Raw genomic sequence first — 22,157 nt, forward strand, 5'->3', positions numbered from 1 at the left:
CTCCCGTCGCCCCCAAGATGGCGCCGCCCATCGCGCGTTCCCCCCGCCCTCCCCCGCAACGCTCCGGGCGGCCCAACCGGGGCGGCGGGGGGCTATGGGCGCCGCGGGAGGCGGCCGCGGGCGGGAGGACACCGCGGCGGGGTAGGGCGGCCGAGCGGGGCGCGGGGCGGCGCGGCGGAGCTCGCAGGACCATGGCGGCGGCGGCGGCGGCGGCGGCGGCGGTGCCCGGGCGGGCGCGGCGAGGGGCGCCCATGTACTCGGTAAGGCAGCGGCGGGACGGGGGGAGTGGGGGGCCGCGGGGAAGGAGGGGGCTGCCCGCCTCACCCCCGCGCCGGTGCCGTTCACTCTGAAGCGGAGCGACGGCGCTTGGCGCAACCCTCCCCCTCTGACAACCCCGATTGCCCCCCTGGTTTGGGGGAGCGGAGGGTCTCTTCTGGCCCTACTACCCCCCTCGCCCCCCGTGGCCTGGGCTGTGCTCTGCAGGGGCTCGGGAGGGGACGAGGTCTCTCCCGGGCCCCAACGGGGACAGGTAGGGGCCGAGCGGGAGCCAGGCGTTTCCCCTCACGAGTTCACCTTCCCCAGGCGCTGCGTGTCCCCCGGCCCGCTTCTCCTGCTTCCCCAGTACCTGCCGCGTCGGATGCGACAGGACCCCGAGCGCCGCTTCTCCCTTCGGATCCGCTGCGAAAGGCCAAGCGGCTTTAAAAACGCTCAGAAGCGGCTGAAACTCCGCTTTAGAGAGGTCTCGTACGACAACCCCGCGACCAGGCCCGGCGGAGAGGCTGGCTGGGGCGGCAGGTGTCGGAGGGCAGGGGTGCCACGCGAGGCAGGACGGAAACCTGGCAGCGGCGAGGAATTCGGCGCTCAAAAATTGTCAGGGAGGTGGAGTGGCTGAAGCGGGTTTTCCCGTGTTACGTGGTAGAAATGACTTCGTTGACCTTGGGTTTTGCCCCTGCAGCTCCTACGCCAGCCTCAGACAAGGAGATTTGGGGGCGGGGTGCTGAACCCCCCTCTCTGCTTGCATTTGGAGGAGGGGACCAGGGGAGAGAGGGGAAACAGCTCCTGGTTTCGGTAGAGATTCCCAAACTTCTCTTCGGTGTCTCCTTGGCTGTACGCTGGTGTCCCAAGAGCATCATGAGCACCCTTGGTTTTTTGCTGTCAAAGGTTGCATGGAAGCGGAGGAGTTCCGCTCTCCTGCTGTTTTGCTTTTCTACTTCACCGGTGTCGCAGTAGCAGTGCACGTAACTGCATTTTCTGATGTAAAGGTTTCCAACGGCGTATCTTCTAAACGTGCTCTCTACCAGTCGGTGATTGAAGCTGGAACAGCTTGGCTGTAATGCGTAAAAGCAGTTATTCTTCTTCAGTGGTTGGTAAAGTGTGTGTTCTGGCTCCCTCAGCAATACTTCAGGACAGGGCGTGAAAATAACTATTGCCCTGGGGAGAAATCAGTTGTACGTCAAATGTGGAAGCACCAGATGAGGAGCAGTGGCAGAGAGGTGACTTTTCAACTGGCCGTGGCCTTTGCAAAACCCCGCTCGCCAGAGCCGTGTTGGGGAGCGGCTGTAGCCGCGCGGTGACTGCTGATGTGGCTGACGCTACCCGAGCTGAGCGCTGGGTTTCTTTGTCTGCGCTTCGTGTAGTTGCACACTGCAGGGTTTAAACTTTGGTAATTGGCATAAATGTTGCTTAGATTTTTCTGAGCCGTGACTTGTCACATACTGATCTAAGTAGGTGTATGCTTAGAGCCAGCTAGTACTTGAGCTATCTTTTTTGCTAGTACAGAGCATAATGGATTGGTTTTTTCTGTTTTATTTTTGATCAAGGGTGTTGATTTAATGTGTCAATGGCAACAGATAGCTAATATAAACTATTTCCAATCTTAACAGTTGTTAGGTTACTTGGCTCTTGCAAAACACCAACTAGTTGAAAGCTGTGGAGGAAGAAAGATTGAAAACTCTAATGCTAAACCATACCGGAAAAAGACCCTTAAAGTTTTAAATGACTATGGGCCTGGGTTTAACACCTTGTATAGGATGTTTTAAAAGTCCCTGGAGGGTTCGTTCTGCAGTTATTTTGGGACAATTCTTTAAACTACAACAGCAGAAAGAAAAGTTAGACATCTACCAAATGCTACTGTAGTAGGAGGATGGTATCCAAGGGTGACTATACTGTGTGGGGAAAAGATTATGAGAAGGTCAAACGTTATAGCAGGATTTGTGTGCGCTGATGTTTGCTCTCTACTCACTTTAAATGTCAGCTGCTTTGATAGTGTTGCTGATGTGGCTGTGGTCAGCTGGCAGAGAAACCCGACTCCCTCTCCCGAGGTTGAAAACCCAGCCGCCGCTGCTGCTGGGCATTTTGCTTATCTCTTCCTGGTGTTCTCCCATGTGTTTGCTGGCCAGGCTTTCCTCCCAGCACCAGAAAAGGTCGCTGTAAGAGCCCAGGAAGCGACATGTTTTATCCTTCGTTATCAGACTGGTTCTGCACAGGTTGTGTACAGGGAGAGGAGGCAGAATGAATAAAAGGGATGGCTGTGCTACCCTTCAAGTGATGCTGTAGAGGAAGAGACAAGCATTTTTATGTTTAGCATGCTCTTCTAATAAATATGCTTGCTCATAACCAAAAACTTTTATATTTGTGTTTCCTAGAGGCTTGCTCCAGTTGCCTTGCGTGTCTGGTGGCTATTGCTGCTGTTTTGAAGTTCAGAGAAATACAATTTCAGTTTTGAAAAGACTGAGGGGTCATTCATATGAACTGTGGTGTTATAGGAGGTAATAGGAGACATCTCTCTCCAGGGCAGGGGATACCTGCTGACTCGAGGGGAAGAATTTGTCACCGAGGTTTCTGCAGCGGGCGGGTCCGCAATTTGTTCTTGATGTACCCTTTTGCTGCTTAGCAGTGGTGTTGGTTACTCGGAGCTCTCTTTTTACCTACGTGTGCACCATATTGCATTTTGATCTTCACGTGGCTGATAATAAGGTTTTTCTGGTTTGTTCCTGCCCGGCTGTGTTTTATGTACCTTATATCCAAGCTTGGTGAAAGACAGCACCAATCACCAAGGTCCCAGATGCAACTTAAAGTAGCAGGGATTATTTTTGTGTGTTGATGACTGTGTTTTTATAACGTCATTCATGGCATTGTCTTCATGCAGCTGTGAGAGGTGTTTTAGTTAATACCTATTAATCATGGAAAGGCTGGAGGCAAGGCACTTTAGCTTTCAAAGCCCAGGTGTTCTCTCAACTCCTTCCTGTTGGGCAGAATTAAGTAACATGTGGCATAGGGTGATTTGGGCATCTTTGCAGTTGGAAAGGGTTGGGGGTTTTTTTGCTGGGTTTTTTTTTCCTTTTCTCTTAAGTTTCTTTCTGCAGCATTGTTCCAACCAGGTACTATTTGTTCATGCACTCAGAGTGCGGCATGCAGACGCTATGGAAAGCTAAAAAGAAACCCCAAATACTGCAAAAGTATTGCATGCCATTATTTTGGTATTGTAGTCAAGCAGACCACTGAATAGCTCGAGGCAGTGTCTCACTCTTTTTTTATATGTTCCCAGCAGAAAGAGCTCACATCAAAGAAAAGAGATGAGTTTGAAGATATCTTGGAGGAAAGACGATTGTCCAGTGACTTGAGATACGCGATGAAATGTTATACTCCTGTGATCTACAAGGGACTTTCACCTTGCAAGCCAAACGCTATTAAAAGTGCTGTTCTCCAGTCGGAGCAAGTTCAGTATGTTATCAAGCAGGTGAGTCTGGACACGGAGCTAGCTGCAAGAGGAGGTAGACTGAACACAGCTAAGGTTTGTGTGGCAGCAGGGGGAAAAAAAGATTATTGCTGACCCTGTCAAACATGATAGGTGTAGTTTGAAACATGGTCCAATAAATTGGTAACTTCAGAGCGGTACTCTTTTGGCAGGAAAAACAAATACTGATTTGCCATGGAGTTGCCACTAAAGCTGTTAGGTACCTCGTTCATAAACAGTATTTTGGTTTTGTAGATAGGACACTTCACCATCTAACTTACCTAATGGGCTTGACTTTTTTTTTTCTCCTCCTCCTCCTCCGTTGTCCTCGCCACAGAGCAGCCCTGTGAAAGACATAAGCACTCTTTCTTAGTAGACTTTTTTGTACTTTGAGGATGTCTTGTAGGAATTTTATAGGCTAGTGATGTATTTATGAATCAGTCATAAATGCTACTTTCCCTAAAATGAGAGTTAAATTTCACAGAGAATTCTTTGAATTAGAAACACTGTTGAAGATACAACCAAATTTTTGTTTTAAGGTGAAGGGCAGCTACTACTTTGTAATGAATAAAATATTTTGTAGTCAAACTGGCTCATATTTTACACTGTGTTGAAATGGCTGAAATAAGTGTGTGTTAGTTAGCAGAGTAACTATTTTCAGTATTCATGAAAAATAATTCCAGGCCAGTAGAAGCATATAAGATGTTTTGGTTAGTCCTGAGTGAGTGGCTACCATAAAATTTTTCTATTTATTTTTCTTTTAATGGTCAGTGTTACCTATGATATATCAAAATCTGTTACAATCTGACAAACTAAACCGTGTCCTACAAAGTAGTCCTGTTGCCATCATGAATTGCCAAGTAGTATGAAATCCAGAAAAATTAATCTTTCAACTTTAGAAACACTAAAACATTTACTGAAAGAAAATATTTTACGGCAGATTTGAAAGAAAGGCATTTGTGTGATATTTTCTGAAGTGCTGCTTTTTTGATGGGTATTTTCCCGGCTAGCGTCAAGAGGTTGAAGGGGGTTACCAGACCTGCCATTGCAATCTAGTTATCAGCTTTGCACTAGAAATTACTGGAAGTATTTAACTGAGACTGTCTTGGGCAATATGCCCAACAGGCTACGATTAGTGTGCCTCCTGCCTGGGCAGAGTTTACGCAGCTTTACAGAGGCATACTAGAATTTGTTCTTGTGACAAATTGCTGAGGTTACTAACGTGCAGTATGTAAAATTAAGTGCATTTGTTTGGTTTAGCTTGCTGTATATGACTGGTCTGGTTTTTTGATTCCTGATTTTGGGAAGTGCGTGCTTAGCTCTGTAGTGGATGTGCACTGAATTCAGACAAGATCAACTGTGTGGTAGGCCTTTTACTGGTGAATGAGAACAGTATCTCTCTCCCTAGTGAATAACAAGAATAATTTTTTTGCTTCCTAAGAGAGATTGATTTTCTCAGGCTCAAGTGGAAGCAGTTTTTTGGCTTCTTTAAGTGGTTAAAATAATCAGTTATAGCTACATGTGGAAATATGCAGGATAAAGGATAATGCATTTAATAAAACAAAGTTGAGCCAGTAGATATGATGGCAAGGTGGTGTATGGAGGTAGGTTGGGGGGAGGTGGATTTTCTCCTCTGTCTCAAAATAGAAATAATAATAATAAGCAGTGCTGGCCTCTAAACAGAGCCATGCTTTTTTGGAGGCTTTTTCTTCTGCCACTCCTCCTCTTTCCTCCTCCATGTTCAGCAAAAGGCATGTTCCTCATTCCGTAACAGTAAATGACTAACTTTTCAATTAAATATTTCTAGATTCAAAGTATCAAATAGGAGGGACGACCGTTATTTAAGTCTGTTTTAAGAAACCTCAAAAGGGAATGTGCATAGCAACAGACAAAAGATCACTGATGTGCAAAATTGGTAAAGACGGTGCTTTGTATGCATTTCAGCTAGCCGTTGCCAAGTAATACATTACAAAGAAATTGAAGCACGATAGGGCTGAGGTTCTTCAGTCAAGTCTTAAAATCTAACCCAAATGCACTTCAAAGATTTATGTTGTGAGATCTCTGCAAACACAGGTTTCATTTTATTAGTCAAAGAAAATCACACACAGCCTTCTTTAGACCGATAATATAGGAAATGTTCTTTGAACTTAAATCTCCTCTGAAGATGCTACAGGTTAAAACATTCAGATTGTGTGTTTGGGGGGGAAAAACTGTTGCACGCTCTCCCCTCCACCATTGACATCTGAGCTCATTCTTGATTTTGAACAGCTTTAACTTGGCTTTCTCTTGTTGGCTGACACTGAACAGATTCTGTATGATGAGATGCATGCCTGTCACACACAATCAAATCTTGCTGACTATTGCAATAGTTCTGCCATAACTGTTGTGGCACGTAGAATGGCGTGTGTGGGCAAGGAGAAGGGAACAACATCTGATTGCTATTTTGTTTGTTTTATTCCTCTTTAGTTAGCAAAAGAGATGGGAGAATCACCTGATATTATTCAAGAAGAAGCCACGGAAATCCTGGATGAGATGGGTCACAGTATGCAGTTAGGAGCTGTCAGATTTTTTGCCTTTACTCTGAGCAAAATATTTAAACAGCTTTTCCAGAGAGTTTGTGTGAATGAAGAAGGAATGCAGAGAGTGAGTACTGGTGGGGGAAAAAACAGCTATAAAAGTTATAATATTTTCATACCAGTCACTTGGACAAAGACTCTAATCTTCGCTCCAAGTAACAAATATGAAAAAGACCCTTTGAAAAAAAAAGACTGCACTTGTGTTTATTACTGCACTTCTTAGTAAGTGTGGGGAGAAAGACAGATGATATATAAATATTTTAGAGGCAAACAGTCAGCAGGACTTTTTCTACATTTTCCAAATGCTTCCTATGGTAAGAAATACCATGAGTCAGTGATTCTGTTAGATCAGCCACTGAGAGAGTTTTTCTATCTGATACTATAAATCTAATAATGCATTTAGGTGAATTGGGGGTGAAAACCTAAAGTTATGTGGCTGAGTGGGTTTGCTGTTCTGCAAAACCTTCATACAGCTAAGAGTGGTGAAACATTGTGCACCTCTGAGGCAGGAGATGCTTTAAGTTTGCCTCGGTTTCCAGGGGAGCCGTTTTCCCTGTTTCATTGCAGGATGCCGCTGTTCTGGAGGGTGCAGTGCGTTCCCTGGAAGACAGCAATGTCAGCCCTGACAGCCCCTATTGGGTTTCCCATCCCCATCAAAAGGGATTTGAATTAGACTATCATGTAATGAGGTGGCCCTGGCTTTTGAGTCCTGTGATGCTTGTGAACCACAGGCTGCTAGTCTGGAAACTACTGCTCCAAATTTCCGATGGTTCCATGCTCAAAAAGGTGTAGAGTATATGGACAGAGAAATCACCCTCAAACAAATCAGCTTCTCTTTGCTTTAAGCTCTGTGAAAGTCTGTATTTTAAATTTCAACAGTCAGTCTGTAAATATTGGAACAATATTGTTTGTGCTGGGTGTTTTTGGTTTGTTGTTTTCTGTTTTTTTTTTTTTTTAGTTGCAACACGCCATTCAGGAGCATCCAGTTGTACTGCTGCCCAGTCACCGAAGCTATGTAGACTTTTTGATGCTGTCTTATTTGCTATATACGTATGACTTGGCTTTGCCTGTCATTGCTGCAGGAATAGGCAAGTATGTTCTTTTAACAGTGTTTTCAGGATTCAGAGAATTGGTACCAAGGGGTCTGGTAGCTGCTACTATAAGTAGTTGTGTTTAACTTCGGTTCCAAATATGTCTTGTTAAAACCTCTTTGGGCGAGATGCTTATGGTGCCTGAAAGCTTCTCATCGGTGCTGAGTCCAATCAAAGGTGAATTTCTTCATAGCAAGTTTGCCCAAAAGTACCCCATCTGTGGACCCAAGGCCAGGGCAAAGATAGGTGAAGAAGACTTCTATATTGCTTTTTTGGCCTGGGAACAGGCAAAAACTTGCCCAAGAGCTACTGTGTATACAGAACCTTTTGTGATACTTTATACAGTTTTAAGTGCAGTCACAATAGCCAGATATGAAGTGCCAGTCACCTCATGCTTGTTGCTGATGTGACTTATTCTCTTGAAGTATTGGCAGAACTCTGTTATGTGAAGTGCTGAGAGCAGAGCTGGCTGGAAAACAAAATTTCACATCAAAGGTCCTGATTTTGGACGCACTTAATTCTAAAGCAGATGAAGCCAGTATATTTGCGGGAAATGGTTCTTGAAGACTTTAACAGTAAACATCTTCTGAGTTAAAGTGCTTTTTGAAAATCCAGACTCTGGCAGCACTTAACTGAGAAACCTGATCTTGGAAGTCTTGGGTATCAACCAGGTCTTCTAAGCAGGCAGACAACAACCTTGGGTCTGGTGCAGCACTGTAATGCACACAGGCAAGCTAGCAAAGATCTGGGAACCTACTGCTCTGCTGTAGTCTACTTTTCCAGTCAAGTGGTTAGGAAGACCAGTAGAAAATCAGCAGAAGCTGGGAGAACGTGCTTGCTAGAGAAGACGAGATTCTGCTGGTCTTTGAGTCCGTGGTATCTTGCCTCTGGGTGATGTGGGTTAGATTCTGGTGAATTCAGAAGTTAATGTCTCATAGCTGCCTTGATCAAGGTGTTGCAGCTGCTTACCTGTCACATATTGTTCAGAATCCGGTCACATGCTGTCACAGGTATCGGTGTAATCCTTTGCTGACTTTTGGATTAGAGCCTTTTTGAATTTTGGACCTCAAAACAGTATCTAAAGATACTATTGGTTTAGCTTAGAGGGATTTTTTTAGTGGTTAACATTTTTTTCAAGTGTTTCGGGTGTTTTGGGGTCAAAGTTCTTCAGAATTAGGGGCTTGCAGCTTGATTATACTGCTGCATGTGTGTATTATTTTAAATGCCTCTGGAGAAAACACAGTTCTCTATGGTTGTAGTTGTATTTACTGCATATTTTGTTAGAGGTTCACAAGATGCCGTTTACAAACTCGCTCTCAAAGTGGTACTTGTGCTGAGTGGAGAGGCACTCTCCTGATACAGGTGGTAAGTGCCTCTGCTTTGTTAGTTATCGACGGGCTTCAAGTAGCATACGGATAGATCGGCGGGGATTAGCTGAAGGAACATAACCAGTTGCCACTAACACCGGAGTACATGCTCATACAGTACTACAGTGGGAATCTAGCTGGTGCTGGGACTGTGTTTCTGTCTCAGGTCTTGGGAGCAAGTCTGAGAGGTGCAGAGCTGGTGATATGGTGTAGGCGTGAGGTACGTGAAGGGATGCGTTTCAGTGCCGGTTTATGGGGTGGGGAGAGGCGTTGGGCGTGCAGCCGGCATCCTGCTTGGGAGGTTGAGTATGCGGCAGGAGGGTGGAAGTAAGGGAGGGGATGGAGTCTATGTTGTGGTGAGAGAGGGAGGGTAGTAGGAGAGTAGGAAAAAGATGGACCTCTGTACGTGGAAAGCTCTGACAGCTGCTATTGCTGCCCAGGGTCCTGTAGCCAATTTCTTTTTATCTATTTTTCCTTCTCTCTCTGTATCTCACATATATGTGCGTCTGACATATGACATCTTCAAGGCAGTCACTGTCAGTGTTGCAGCTGGACATGTGAATTTATTTTACTGAGTGAATATCTGTTCTCAAGTGTTTCAAGGAGTGAGTGAGGTGGCAAGAAGGTTGAAGTGGCATGTGGCCGGCTGCTGTGTAGACTCGTTTTAAATGCTTCCCTAAGAAATTTGTTAATGTTAAGTGTTTCCTGGTTTTGACAAGTTAAGTGTTGACCATCATTGCTTAAAACTAGAAAACTATAAAAAATTTTAGCTGGTTTGGTATACACCTCCCAATGCGATGAGTCAGGATCATGAATGGTATAATGTAGTGTAACTGGTCAGTTAATTTCTGTCTTCTACAATCCATTCAGTGGTAACTGATCCTTCTGCAGATGAGTGAGACAATGTACTTCAAAAATGTAGTCATTATTAGGGTTGAAATCTGGCCATCTAAATAATGAAAATAAGTTGCTCTAAGTGAATGCTGCTTACACAAAAAAACATTGAAAGCATATTATGCCATTCCTGTTTACATAAGTCTTGGTAGACAATCTGAAGCAAATAAAGGTATTTGCAATAGCAGAATCCTTGAAAGAGATCTTCTTTATTCTGGTAATTTAATCAGTGTATTAGAGAAAGTGGTTGATTCTGCTGGCTGATATTAATCAACAAGTTTTCTGTGTGTGGTTTTGTTTTTTGTTTCATTGTTTTTCAGATTTCCTAGGAATGAAAATAGTTGGTGAGCTGCTACGAAGGGCAGGTGCCTTTTTTATGCGACGTTCCTTCGGTGGGAACAGACTCTACTGGGCAGTGTTTTCTGAATACGTAAAAACGATGCTAAGGGTAAATAAATTACTGAACTCTCAAAATGTACACCTAAGAAATACTTTGTTGGAATGATTCACGTGAGATATGCACAATGTTATAGCTATGTGATTGAAAGTCTTCACTGGGATCTGATTAAATGTGTTTTACCTCAGAATTGCTGTAGGTGAAGAGCATGCATGCACTCTGTTGTTGTTATAGTTCAGCAGTAGGTGGTAAACAAATTGCTGCTCATCAATTGCTTTGGATCATGAGCCCCTATCTCATGACAGATACAGTATTTTCCTTAATTTAACTATATGGTGTGGCAAATACAATGGATGAATATAGGCTTAGAGATTACTGAAGTTAGACATGCATGGATTCCATTAAAAGAAACTTACTTACGTTTTAAGTACTTAAAACTATTTGTGGGCAGTAAAGAAGAAATGTTTTTATTTTTCTGACCAGCTTGTTTTGTTTTGTTTTACTTTTGAAGAGTGGCTATGCCCCAATTGAATTTTTTCTTGAAGGGACTAGAAGCCGCACCGCCAAGACTCTGACTCCAAAGTTTGGTAGGTTTGTTGAAAACTCGGAACTTTTAATGTTTATTAGTGCTTTCATTAGTTGCTATGTGCTTCTTAAGTTCTTCAGACACAAGGCCTGTTAAAGTGATGGGAAATTGGTGAGGTCTGTCAGACTAAGGAAAACACTATGGTTGGAGTTCCAAGGTCATACAAAGAATGGCAATAGGTGTCTCTTGCACTCTACTGCTTTCTCTCCCTTTGCCCCATTGTGTACTTAATTGCGTAACTCTTCACCCTCTTCTTTCTAGAAAATAGGCATCCCCTGACCAGCAGAGAAATATTGTAAGCTAACTATAAAAGTAATGGGGAATCTTTAGAACGAAGATGCTGTGTGAGTGTAGAGCAGTGCTGCTGAAAAGAGCACAAATAGCTGTCCAAATGCGTTGCTTACATTTACCTTCTGTTTTAAAGTTTGGGCAATGTCTTCTGCTTCTACTTGCTTGAAGAGAGAACAGGCACAGTGCACGCTATTAGCAGTTTCTAAAATTTGAAGATATCTTTTTCAAAGTTAAATTGCAGTTGCTTTTCCCTACTTGAAAAAGACAAGCGATTCACTGCGGGTTTTTCCCGTTTTTTTTTTTTTTTTTTTCCAATTTGCAGGTCTTCTCAGCATTGTGATGGAACCATTTTTGAAACGTGAAGTCTTTGACACGTACCTTGTTCCCATCAGCATCAGTTATGAGAGGATATTAGAAGAATCTCTCTATGCATATGAACTCCTAGGAGTTCCAAAGCCCAAAGAATCTACATCTGTATGTAAATTCCTTAAGAACAGAACATAGGTGGATGTATACACAGCCTGTAGCACCAAAATTTGAGTTTTGCTTTTCCCATTTTCATAGGGGTTGTTAAAAGCCAGAAGAATCCTCAGTGACAATTTTGGTACCATACATATCTATGTTGGCCAGCCGGTATCACTTAGAACCTTGGCATCTGGGAGAATCAATCGGTGCCCATACAATTTGGTTCCCAGGTACCACATCTTTCCATGGTGTATGCACAGGAAAAGCATTTGTTTAGTCCTCACCTATGTAAAATAATTAAGATGTTCTCTTGTACTTTGTTTGCAACCTTCTCTGACTCTTCCCCCATCTGACTACTTAGACTGCTGAACCTGCTTTGTCTCAGCAGAGCCTTATCATGCTTGTGACTGGGTGTTCCTGAAACAGATTGTTACTTGGGTAGCTTCGTACTGTGTCGAGAAGATGCCATTTTAAAATTTAATGATGATGCATGAGCCAGGCAAACCTCTGTTTTCTGAGAATTCGGTGTTCTTGCCACTTAAAAATTCTGCCTTTCTCTCCCTTCTTGCTTTATTTTGGCAAACTGTTACGTGAGCATGTGCCAGGGAGCTGTTGTCTATGACTGGATTGGGTGGCTTTTGCAATTTGTTATATAACGTACATGTTTTTTATATATATATATACACACATATGTGTAACGTACTATTTTTTCAAGATAACAAGTGTGCAGCATCAATGCAGAGATCTGTGTTTCAAATACTGTCATGAAGCTACTGATGTTTTGCTCTGTAATTCTGTTCTACATAGATAGCACAGAGATCGAATCACCCTCCAGATCCTAGGTGCTGTAAAGTAGTTATGGATCTGGGAGCAATAAGGAAGAAATAAGGAAGGGTGTGATTTATATTCCAGTTTTTGGAGCTTTTTACCTTGAACTGCATTGTTCTTTTCAGGCATCTTCCCCAAAAGCCATCTGAGGATATCCAAGAATTTGTCAGTGACGTAGCTTATAAAATGGAGCTCTTGCAAATAGAAAACATGGTTTTGAGCCCGTGGGTGCTAGTTGCTGCTGTCCTGCTCCAGAATTTGCCAGCCATGGATTTTGAACTTCTAATAGAAAAGACCCTGTGGCTTAAAGGCTTAACACAGACTTTTGGAGGATTCATTGAATGGCCTGGTATGCAGAGAAAGTGTTATTTCTATTCCTTTCATTGCTTATGAAGGATAACTTACATTTCTGTGGAAGCAGTGTATGGTGACAACTTTACAGAATGTTTTCCTCAGAGTTGTAAATGGATTTTAGGATATGCAAAAAATGATGCTAAAACCTGACAGGTTTTGACTTAGCCTGTAGAAGATAATACTTTGAAAAACAGTTAGGTGGAAACGGAAAATTATAAGGTACTTGTATTAGGGTACTGAGATTTGCCTTGTGTCTATCTTTCTGAATGCTATGTAAGTCACAGGCAATTACCTGATCTGCAGCAGTTAACTTGGTGTAATGCTATGTTTATTGCTTGGTATTGACTATAGTATAAGTTGTTACTGTGGCAAAGAACTAGTGGCAACAAATGGGTGAGAGAAAAAATCAAAACTATTAAGTTGTCTATTTATTTTTAAATTTCACTTTATCCCCAGAAACAGTGATGACTTGGGGAGAAGGCTTCCTTGGTGGTTTCATTTATTTATTTATACACACACACACACACACACACACACTCTCTTTTTTATATATATAATGTATATGTATATATTGGCTGCTGAAAGGTTGATTTCTCCTTCCAAACTTTCTGAATAATTGTTTTAAACTTCTCTCTGTGAGCCAAGGTGACACAAGTAACTAATTTTAGAGCCTCAGGACATAAGTGGTAAAGCTAGCAAAGAAAAATAATGTGTAATGCAAGTACATTTACCATTTCACTGTAGGTACACTTAAGCCATGGGTCTTTGCTTTTGTAGTCATGTGCATAATCAAGGATCCCTCTCACTACTGCAATAAAGAAATAGGAGCAGGCTACAGTTATAACAGAACTCTGTCATTTCTGAGAGAAAACCACTTCTCCTTTCAGGGATCTGCACTGCAATGAATGCAGACAAGGTCTGCTCCTGCTAGACTGGTAAAAGGAAGAATTTCATGGCAATATTTAAACATCATTTAGAATCTTACTGCACGGTAAACTGAAAAGCATACCACATTTGGGTTTGCTTATTTATTTTGTGTATTTTCTTACCAACAATGAATAAGCTTTTGCTTTACTAGAGTTGTGGTCAGGGAATAGCAAATAGGCGTGGTAATGAAACAGAGGAATGACAACAACTGAGCAGATTTTGTGGAGTGTGCTGGCGCCGCTCTAGGCATCAGTTATACAGAAACAGGGTTTGTTGTTTTGGATTGTCAATAATTTGAAAGAATAAATAAATTTTAAAGGCTAATTTGGCAATTTCACCAAATCAGCAACTACATGTGTCCATTCTTCTGTCTCCAAACAGCTAGTTGTTTGTGCCTTTGTCTTGCTGGTTGGTTGTTACAGGCAGAACATTTGCTTGGCTGTTAGAAATTTTATATTAAAAACAGGAACTGCAAAGTGACTTGCTCAGACTTCTGCTTCTTATTATATTGGGAAACTTGGAAGCTTTTGCAAAAATGGAACAAAGTAGGCTGCAGGAGCAAGTAAGATGCAAGGAGATTCTATGTGAAATCTATGTTAAGGGGAAAGCATATGAAATTTTAAATTTTTTTTTCTGTCAGATGCTATATTGATTTGATATGCTTGTGGTGCTGTGAACATGTAAAGTGTATTTTAGTGTTCAATAAGAAGGTTTTATTGCTTCTTTCCTTGCTTGCCAAAGAGTTAACATTTGATGAAGGGAATGTTTTGGTAGTGTTTAAAGTGTAAGGTATTTTAAAAAGGTGAGTGTATTTTCACAACTTGAGATGCTGCTCTTTATCTGAATAAAGTTTGTGGTGTGTCACACTGATAAAAAAGCTTGACCAAAGCCCACAGGTTTGTGAAACTCATGCCTGCCTTTGAAGAACTTTGTTGTTTAAAAACAAAAACAAAAAAACCCCTGAAACCGCACACTTGCTTTAGGCATTTTAAAAGGATTGTCTTATGAAACAAGAAGAGATTTGAATTTAAGTACAGTCTGGTTTCTCTTTGAGCAGGTATATTATGTACCGATACTTACGTTAGGATTTATTTAAGCTTAATTTGGGATGAGGCCTTCCTTGTATATGACAGTTGAGGAAAAACATTATGAAGACATGCATCTGATCCAAAACTTGTAGTGTCAGAAATGCCTGAGCAAAAGTATGGTCTCCATTTCCTTACTGATTAATATATCTGTCAAACAGATATATCCTCTTTTATCTGAAGGCTCAGAACACTTCTTCCAGAGACAAAGGAAGTATTTGTCATTGTTAGCAAGTGGAAGAATTTAAAGTGCTTTAATTATAGAAATGTCTGGAATTTGTTCTCTCCATCTCGTACTATGCCTAGGCTGCCCATTCCTGGTATGGATTATTTTAGAACATCTCTTTAACTGAGTGTTTGGGGTAATAATTGGTCTTCAGTGATAAAACTTAATGAAATACTGGTGCATTTTAGGCTGTTTCAATAGAGTTATGTTCCCTTTTGCATCTTCCTGAGCATTGTGTTTTCCTGACAGATAACTTGTGTGCCAGAAAAGCAGTCCTATCTGGCCTGACCCTGCATGCCAACATTGCTCGCCTTGTGGATGGCCACGTGGTCCTGAACGACAAAGGAGTGGAAGATGGAGCTGTAGGGGAAATCGTCTTTAAGCATGCTCTGGCCATCCTCATGTGTGCCACCTACAGAAACCAGCTGCTGAACGTGTTTGTGCGTCCATCTCTGGTGGCAGTTGCCTTGCAGATGACACGCAGCTTCAGAAAAGGTACATTTGGGTAGTTCTGAGAGTCTACTTGCTTTGCTCCTTGCGCTGTCAGCTGTGAGAGGAGCACAAGGTTCCTGTGACAGCTCGTGGGAGCTATCTGAGACTGTTAGACTGGATAAGTTCCCATGGTATAAGGTGGATGTGTTGGGAAAGGACCGGGGTATTTTGCTTGCCTTTTTTTGTTTGTTTACCCTTTGATACTTTTGAAAGTAGGTATATTCTGCTGTGAGGGCAAAGTTAAGATGAGCTGATCCTGGTTCCTGAGTGTCTTATTTTGTTGGCGTTTAGCAGACCAGCATTTTAGGTCACAAATTACACACAGCTCACTTGCATACGGTGCAGCCAGTTTTCAGTCTTTCTTCCCACTACTGTTTCTGAAGTATTTTAGCATTCTCCAATACTTGGCTCTTAAAGAAACTTTTCAGAATACATAACCTCAGTTTTGTTCAGCATCTAATTATGTGGTATTTAATGCATGTTCTGAGAAGCTACAACCCCCTGCTCTTTCCTTTTGGTAACAATTAAATCAAGTGCTTTGAGTACTTGCCGTTCTGTTGTGGTTGCTGCTGTATATGTACGTATGCTTTTAATGACAAGTCCAAATTTTATTTGAAGTAGGTACTCTAAAATAAGGAGTAAATGGCTTTTCACTTACAAGTTTTAAATTATGTTTTTAAACAACAATACTTTACAATATGTTGTTTCAGAGGAAGTCTATAGCTGCTTCAGCTTCTTGAGAGATGTTTTTTCTGATGAGTTCATCTTCTTTCCTGGCATTTCATTGAAGGTAAAAACATCCTTTATACAAAAATACTGATAGTCAGTAATGCAGCCAACTAAAATAGCATCTGATTTCAGGGCTCTGCCAAACAAGTGCTTTGTGATAAACACCTATAGTGATATCGACTTGATCTGTAGGTGGGAGGAAGAACTTAAAAGGGGGTCATTTGGTTAGTTGCAAAACATTGTCTGAATCCACAAGGTTGCATATGCAATCTTTCCCCCTACCCCCCTTCCAGTAAAAAACTAAAAATCCTGAAGTTGCCCAAGTCTGAACTATTAAAATGAACTGTAGCAGAAGTTTGGCTTTTCTGCATAAAGCTACCAGTCTTCCAGCACAAATGTAACAATATATGTAAAGCAGTCTTTTAAATGAACTGTAAATACTGTCCTCTTGCTCTACAGTTACGAAAGACACCTGAGGCTGTGAAGAAAAAAGTGTTAATGTAGATTTAATTGAAGTCATCACAGAGTGGGTATGTTCTGTCAGTGCAAAAACAAAATGAGAATTCTCATTGAGAGTACACCAGGATAATTTTTTCCTAAAAGCTCTTGCAGACTGTGTAGCAGAGGGGCAATGCTGCCCTTTCAGAAAGTTAAACTATAGGTATTATACCAAATAATGACCAACCATTGTATGCCCTTGTTATCTTTGACAAATAGAGTATGCAATTCTAAATTTAAGTACCTATTGTCCTCTGGTTGATTATACTCCTTCTAGTGCAGCTGTGATCAGTTGTTTTGTGTAGCTCCATGTGTGTGGTCTGTGATGGCAGGGCTACCAGAGAACTGTGCCAACACCCAGCACATCATCTGTTAAAGTATGCCTCTGTACCTACCTCTCCTTGACTGCACAGCGTGGTGGTATCTACTCTGTAGTGTTTACACAATGGCTAGTGTTCCTCTTATACCTCGAACTCTGCAGGTTTCGATGTTCCTGTGCATTAGTAAACTTTTTTTCTATATTTTGATGGCTCATGGTTGAGCCCTTTCAGCTTTTTATTACTGGCATTTATCTCCTGTAGATTCATATAGTACATCGCAAGCACTATGAGGAAAGTGCTTATAGTAAAGCCTGATGTAAATTTCTGCAGCCAAAATCTTCTGCAGAGTTGAGGCAATGCAGCCCGTGAAGGTTTTTGAAGGGATAACTTTCCTAATGGCATAACAGCGTCCCTCTTAGAGTCTTACGGAAGCTTTAGCCGCATGCTATTTGCTTGAAAAGAGCTTCCCCTCCTTCCCCCCCTGCCCCATACAACCATAACTCAGACAAAGCCAGTATTGTTCCTGCATACCACCTTCTTACAGGGCTCAGTATGGCTGCGTGCTCTCCTAAAGCAGCCGGACACAGGCAAGCTGTGAAAACTGCAGGCAGCGCTCTGCTCTCTGCAGGACTTGCTGTGTCAGTTTGTACACAATCCTGCTGGGTTGGAGCTGGCTCCAGTCCAGCCAGCTGGAAATGCAGGCGAGCACAAGTTTATTAGTAAAAAAACTGGTTCCGCCTCGTACCAAATATAAACTGGTAAGTCCACGTGTAGCTTTTATTTGGATTTAAAAGTGATTAACTGTGATTTTTATCAATGCTAAGGCCAAATATCTCATGGTGATATTTGCGATCTTTCCTGTGTTAAAAAAAAGAGATAAGCATAATTTTCATAAGAATATTCAAGACTTGGAACCATATTAAAATCTTATAGATTTTTATATAGAGGAGAATTGGGCCTTTTTTTAAAGGCTGATTGGCAGTGTTACGTTTAGTTTTCATTGTTAGCAATTGTTGCCTCTTGCAGATTTTTTTTTAAGTACCAAAACCAAGCAGGGAACAGGAAGGTGACTGTCTTATGACTGACTTTACTGGAGTCAAATGAAATAGTTTCTATAATGTTAAGGGATCTCTTAGCAACCCACCCCTCTACTCGTCCATGTGTCTGTCATGTCTGTGTCCCATCCCCTCATGTTCTGTGTGTGTGTGTGGTGTCCCTTGCGTTACACTGGTATTGGCAGTAAAATGGTTTTTGTCGTTGACATTTCCATAATGTGTAACTTTTGGCAATTGTGTTGTCTCTTTTGTAGAGGGCAGGTCAGTGAACTGTGTTATCATTTATCGCAGACAGTGGGCATGAGATAAAGGCAAACCCTGACTTTAAAAATAAATAAATAAATAAACCTGCAGAAAAAAAACCTTAACCAGGCAACCTGACCCTATTCTGACAAAATCCTGAGGGAGCTCAGGCTGGCTGTTACCAGAGCCGCTTTCTTTGCTCCTAGGCCTGTTGTGGATTGAGATGCTCTGTGTTTAAGAACAAGTTCCCACTGCCTTTTTATAAAGGTATTTCTGGGACATAGGAAAATTTTGGTTCCATTCTCTTGAGAACTGAGTTCAGAAATGGAAGTGGTGTCCTGTTGTGTGGTTTTTGTTGTTGATTTTGTGGGGAAAGGTAGCTGTGCTTACGGTAGATGTTAAAATTTCGGTTATGCTTCTCTCTCCCAGGATTTTGAGGAAGGATGTTTTCTACTCACAAAATGTGATGCCATTCAAACAAGTCAACAGGAAATCTACCCTACCGACAAAGGAAGTGTTATAGTATCTTTCTTGTCAGCTATGTTCAAACCTTTTGTGGAAGGTTATCAGGTATGTTGTTCTTCAGAAAATTATCGTTTTTCTCCTGTGTTTTATAGGAGAAACCAGGAGAGCTGTGATAATTCTGCACTATAAATAGTGACTGTTTTTGTGGCTGGAGCGTGCAAGAGTTGAGAAATAACAGTAATAAATATCTTAAACACCACCTTCTCCCCAGGATCCTGATTTTTAGCTTTTGGCTCAGACTTTTCCAATTGACTAAAGCAGTAACTACCTTGTAATGTGGTGGCCCGTTGTGGGTTTATAAACTTAACAGGGAGTGTGCTGCTTACCAGGTTCATTGGTCTTGCTTAATTCATTTTATGTAGGCTGTCCTGCCAGGTGCAGAAATGAGTTTGCATGTCATATCTGATAGCTTTTTTGGGAGTCATTAATTGCATCCATATCTCTTTAAATTCTTTTGGGTTTCCAAGGTTTTAATAAGACTAAGCACTTTCATTCTTGTAATAAGCGATGTATACAAAAAACAGGAGGCTAAAAATCTCAGCTATGTCAGTGTAAAATTGGTGGGACTGTAGGCATTTGAACCTAGTGGAGTCTGTTAATGATCTGGTGTATGACGTGGGCTGAATTGCACTGATTTGCCTAGTTTTTACCATCTGTAAAACAGGTATTGCTTTAAAAAAATTATACTGTTTTTGTTTGTGAGAACAGGAATGTTAAATTAATGTCTAAGGTAACTATTATAGTAATACTGAACCTTATTTAATATCAGGATTCTCGTGCTTGTGAAACAGTAATAAAAATTTCAGAAGCTCCATGTAATGATACCTTTTGAGTTCCTCTCCTACAGTTTTCAAAGTGGAACAGGATTACTGACTTATGAGGACACGTCTGTTTGTAATTCATAACAAGCTGACAATCAAAAGGAAAGAAGTGCTAATTTGTTTTTAAAATGTTAGTTAATTTTTAGATACCTCTCAAAGGAAACAAAAGAAGCCTTTACCGAGAAGCAGTTGATACCTGGAGTCCGCAACTTTGTTTTTCAACTTCTTGAGAAGGGTGTGTACAGCCATTATGCAATAAGGTTTTACAAGTGTAGCTGTTAATAGGCAGTGATAAAACTTTTAATTGTGTTTCTGCTTTCTCTGTAGGGAACACGCAGTGTTATGAAGCACTGTCTTCTGACATGCAGAAAAATGCCTTAGCAGCTCTTGTGCAACTAGGTGCAGTGAAGAAAAAGAAAATGTAAGTAACATTGGCTTTTTGGTGTATAGAAGTCAGCGTGTGGTCTTGCTGGCAACTCTTAATGATTGAGCTATTAGTATGAAGCAGAACAGCAGAACCCCGACTGCCCGAACACCAGTCAACTGAAGGTTGATTGGATTTACCTGAGTCGCGGTGAAGACCCAGGTAGTTCCTTTCTGTACACGTTGTAGGAGCAGAATGGCATCCTGTCACACTGGAAACACTCCTGTGGGACCCAGCAACAAAATTCATTAACTCACTAGCAGGCTGCTTCTGCCTCCCTTTACCTTTTGGTTTTCAAAGTTTCTCCCAAGGCTTTGATAAGCAAGGAGAACAGTCCTGCTTATTTTTAATAGAAGCGTTACTCTGTGTGTTAGAATGAGCCTCATCAGGCAATGCAAGCAATAATGGGAGATAATGCTGATTTTGGGGGGGGTTCAGCACTGACATCTCAAAGCAATTTAACTGAAAGCTTAGTCATTAAAGTCTTTTAACACAGTTCATAGTTTATAGGCCTAAGATTAAAAAGCAGCTATTGTTATACAAAAATACAGTGACATGCATTTCCTGTTACCAAATTAATTTGTGTTGTGGTGCTTCTTACTGTATTTAAAAGTATAACCATAGAAGTCCCTGATACAACTCCCCACATTCTCTTGAGTGTTTCACAGAATGTAGTTGGCAGCTGATGACCCTGAGCTATTTTCTTATGCCCTCCCTGTTCAGGAAATGAATTGGTTAAGGTTTGTAGTGCTCTTGGAAAGTGCACAAAGTACAGTTGTTATGTCCCCTGCCCTCTCACAGTGCTAAATAGATGTCTATAGCTAAATTCCCCTTTCAAGTAAAAGGAAAAAAATCAATTGAGTGCAACAGAATTTGACATCAGCTGAAGATCTGGTTCAGTTTCAGCAAGATAGTCATGAAAATTATATGATTGAAAACATGCAAATCAAGGGAATAATCAATAAAAATCAAGGGAAGAGAGAAACATGGGGACTGTGAACAAGGGGAAGGCTAAAGAAACCATAACTGCCCTTGAGTACAATCTGCCTAGAAGTCTGCCATGACCTTAAAATTAATAAGTATGCTGGTAGGATGAAAAATATGATGTAGTTATGAAAATGTTTAATTCAGATTATTTGTATAGCAATGACTGGAATAAGAAATATTCATTCAAGAGACAGGTGTTTTTTCTTTCAACGGTAGGTCCAATGGATTCACTTACAATGTAAATCAAGAGGCGGTTAATAAAATCCTGGACATGTTTGGTAAGTGTTCTCTAATTAATTTGAAGAGAGCTTCTCAAGTTATAAATTACTTTGGACAATACACGTACGTTAGATATAGTGATTTTTCCCTCGTAGTTCCTTAGATTTATCTGTATAAAAATTGTAATGATTTTTATTTATTTATTTTTTTTACAATACTTTCTCTGGTGTCATTGACTGCAGCTTTGAATCTCCCTACTTTATTTGAAATAGCGTGCAACCCAATGACCAGGGGAAAATAAAGCAAGAAGTAGTTTAATGGAGTGGTATTTGCAGCGTTTTGATGATAAGTGTTTACTGGTTTGTTTTTTGGGTTTTTTTTGCGTCAGACGCCAGGATACCTGTACAGAAACCTGTAGCTGCACGGCTCTAAGCGGTTCGCGATGCTGTGACTGGATGTAAGCGCCTGCCGAGGACACCGACTACCACCCAGCCGGAGCAGGGACCCGAGCAGGCGAGCTTCCCCACCACACTGGGAGGCGGAGGGAGAGGTGATCTCCCTCACCGCTTAGAAACTGCTGCCGCCGAGGGTTAGAGCTGTATTTGTATCCTCACTGTGTATTGTTTTTTATAACAGATTAAGCATTGGTTTTGGGTTGGGTTTTTTTTTTTGATAAATATTTAAAGAGATGCGCACAGTAACGGCTACTTAAATACGTTTTTCTAGACTTGTTAACAAGGAATGTGATCGATTCCAAATATTTCATGGATGTGAAAATGTAACAGGGAACTAGAAGACTTGTTATTAAAGTTAATGTTTAGAAAAATACATTGCTGGCTGGCTAAATGTAAGATAAGGCCCTTACGAACGAAGAGCACGAATCAAATCTTGCGCAATGGTCACAAACGCTAATTGTGCTTCATTTTTTTTTAATTTTAAGGCAACTTGGCATTAATTACTTTACGAATGTTCTATTTAAAAACTGAATTAAAGAAGCGTCTTCAACGTGTCTGTTATCTCC

The 22,157-nt window shown here is 41.5% G+C and overlaps 1 protein-coding gene across 2 annotated transcripts; it reads left to right on the forward strand.

Annotated features, from left to right (window-relative positions):
* The first annotated feature begins 12 nt into the window (after positions 1-12).
* GNPAT (glyceronephosphate O-acyltransferase) lies at positions 13-22,145 on the forward strand. 2 transcript variants are annotated; one of them, XM_049831408.1, is made up of 16 exons: positions 13-260; positions 3,548-3,739; positions 6,203-6,379; positions 7,271-7,400; positions 9,985-10,112; positions 10,573-10,648; positions 11,261-11,412; positions 11,503-11,633; positions 12,357-12,580; positions 15,073-15,318; positions 16,026-16,105; positions 18,590-18,730; positions 19,642-19,741; positions 19,834-19,927; positions 21,134-21,195; positions 21,525-22,145. In XM_049831408.1, the coding sequence occupies exons 1-16, from the start codon at positions 18-20 to the stop codon at positions 21,566-21,568; spliced, it is 2,220 nt and encodes a 739-aa protein (XP_049687365.1). In that variant the 5' UTR covers positions 13-17; the 3' UTR covers positions 21,569-22,145. The 2 variants fall into 2 exon arrangements, with proteins under 2 accessions (XP_049687365.1, XP_049687366.1); XM_049831409.1 differs by having other exon boundaries at positions 3,551-3,739.
* Positions 22,146-22,157: the final 12 nt, after the last annotated feature.

The sequence above is a fragment of the Accipiter gentilis genome, chromosome 28, assembly GCF_929443795.1.
Source record: "Accipiter gentilis chromosome 28, bAccGen1.1, whole genome shotgun sequence".
NCBI lineage: Eukaryota > Metazoa > Chordata > Aves > Accipitriformes > Accipitridae > Astur > Astur gentilis.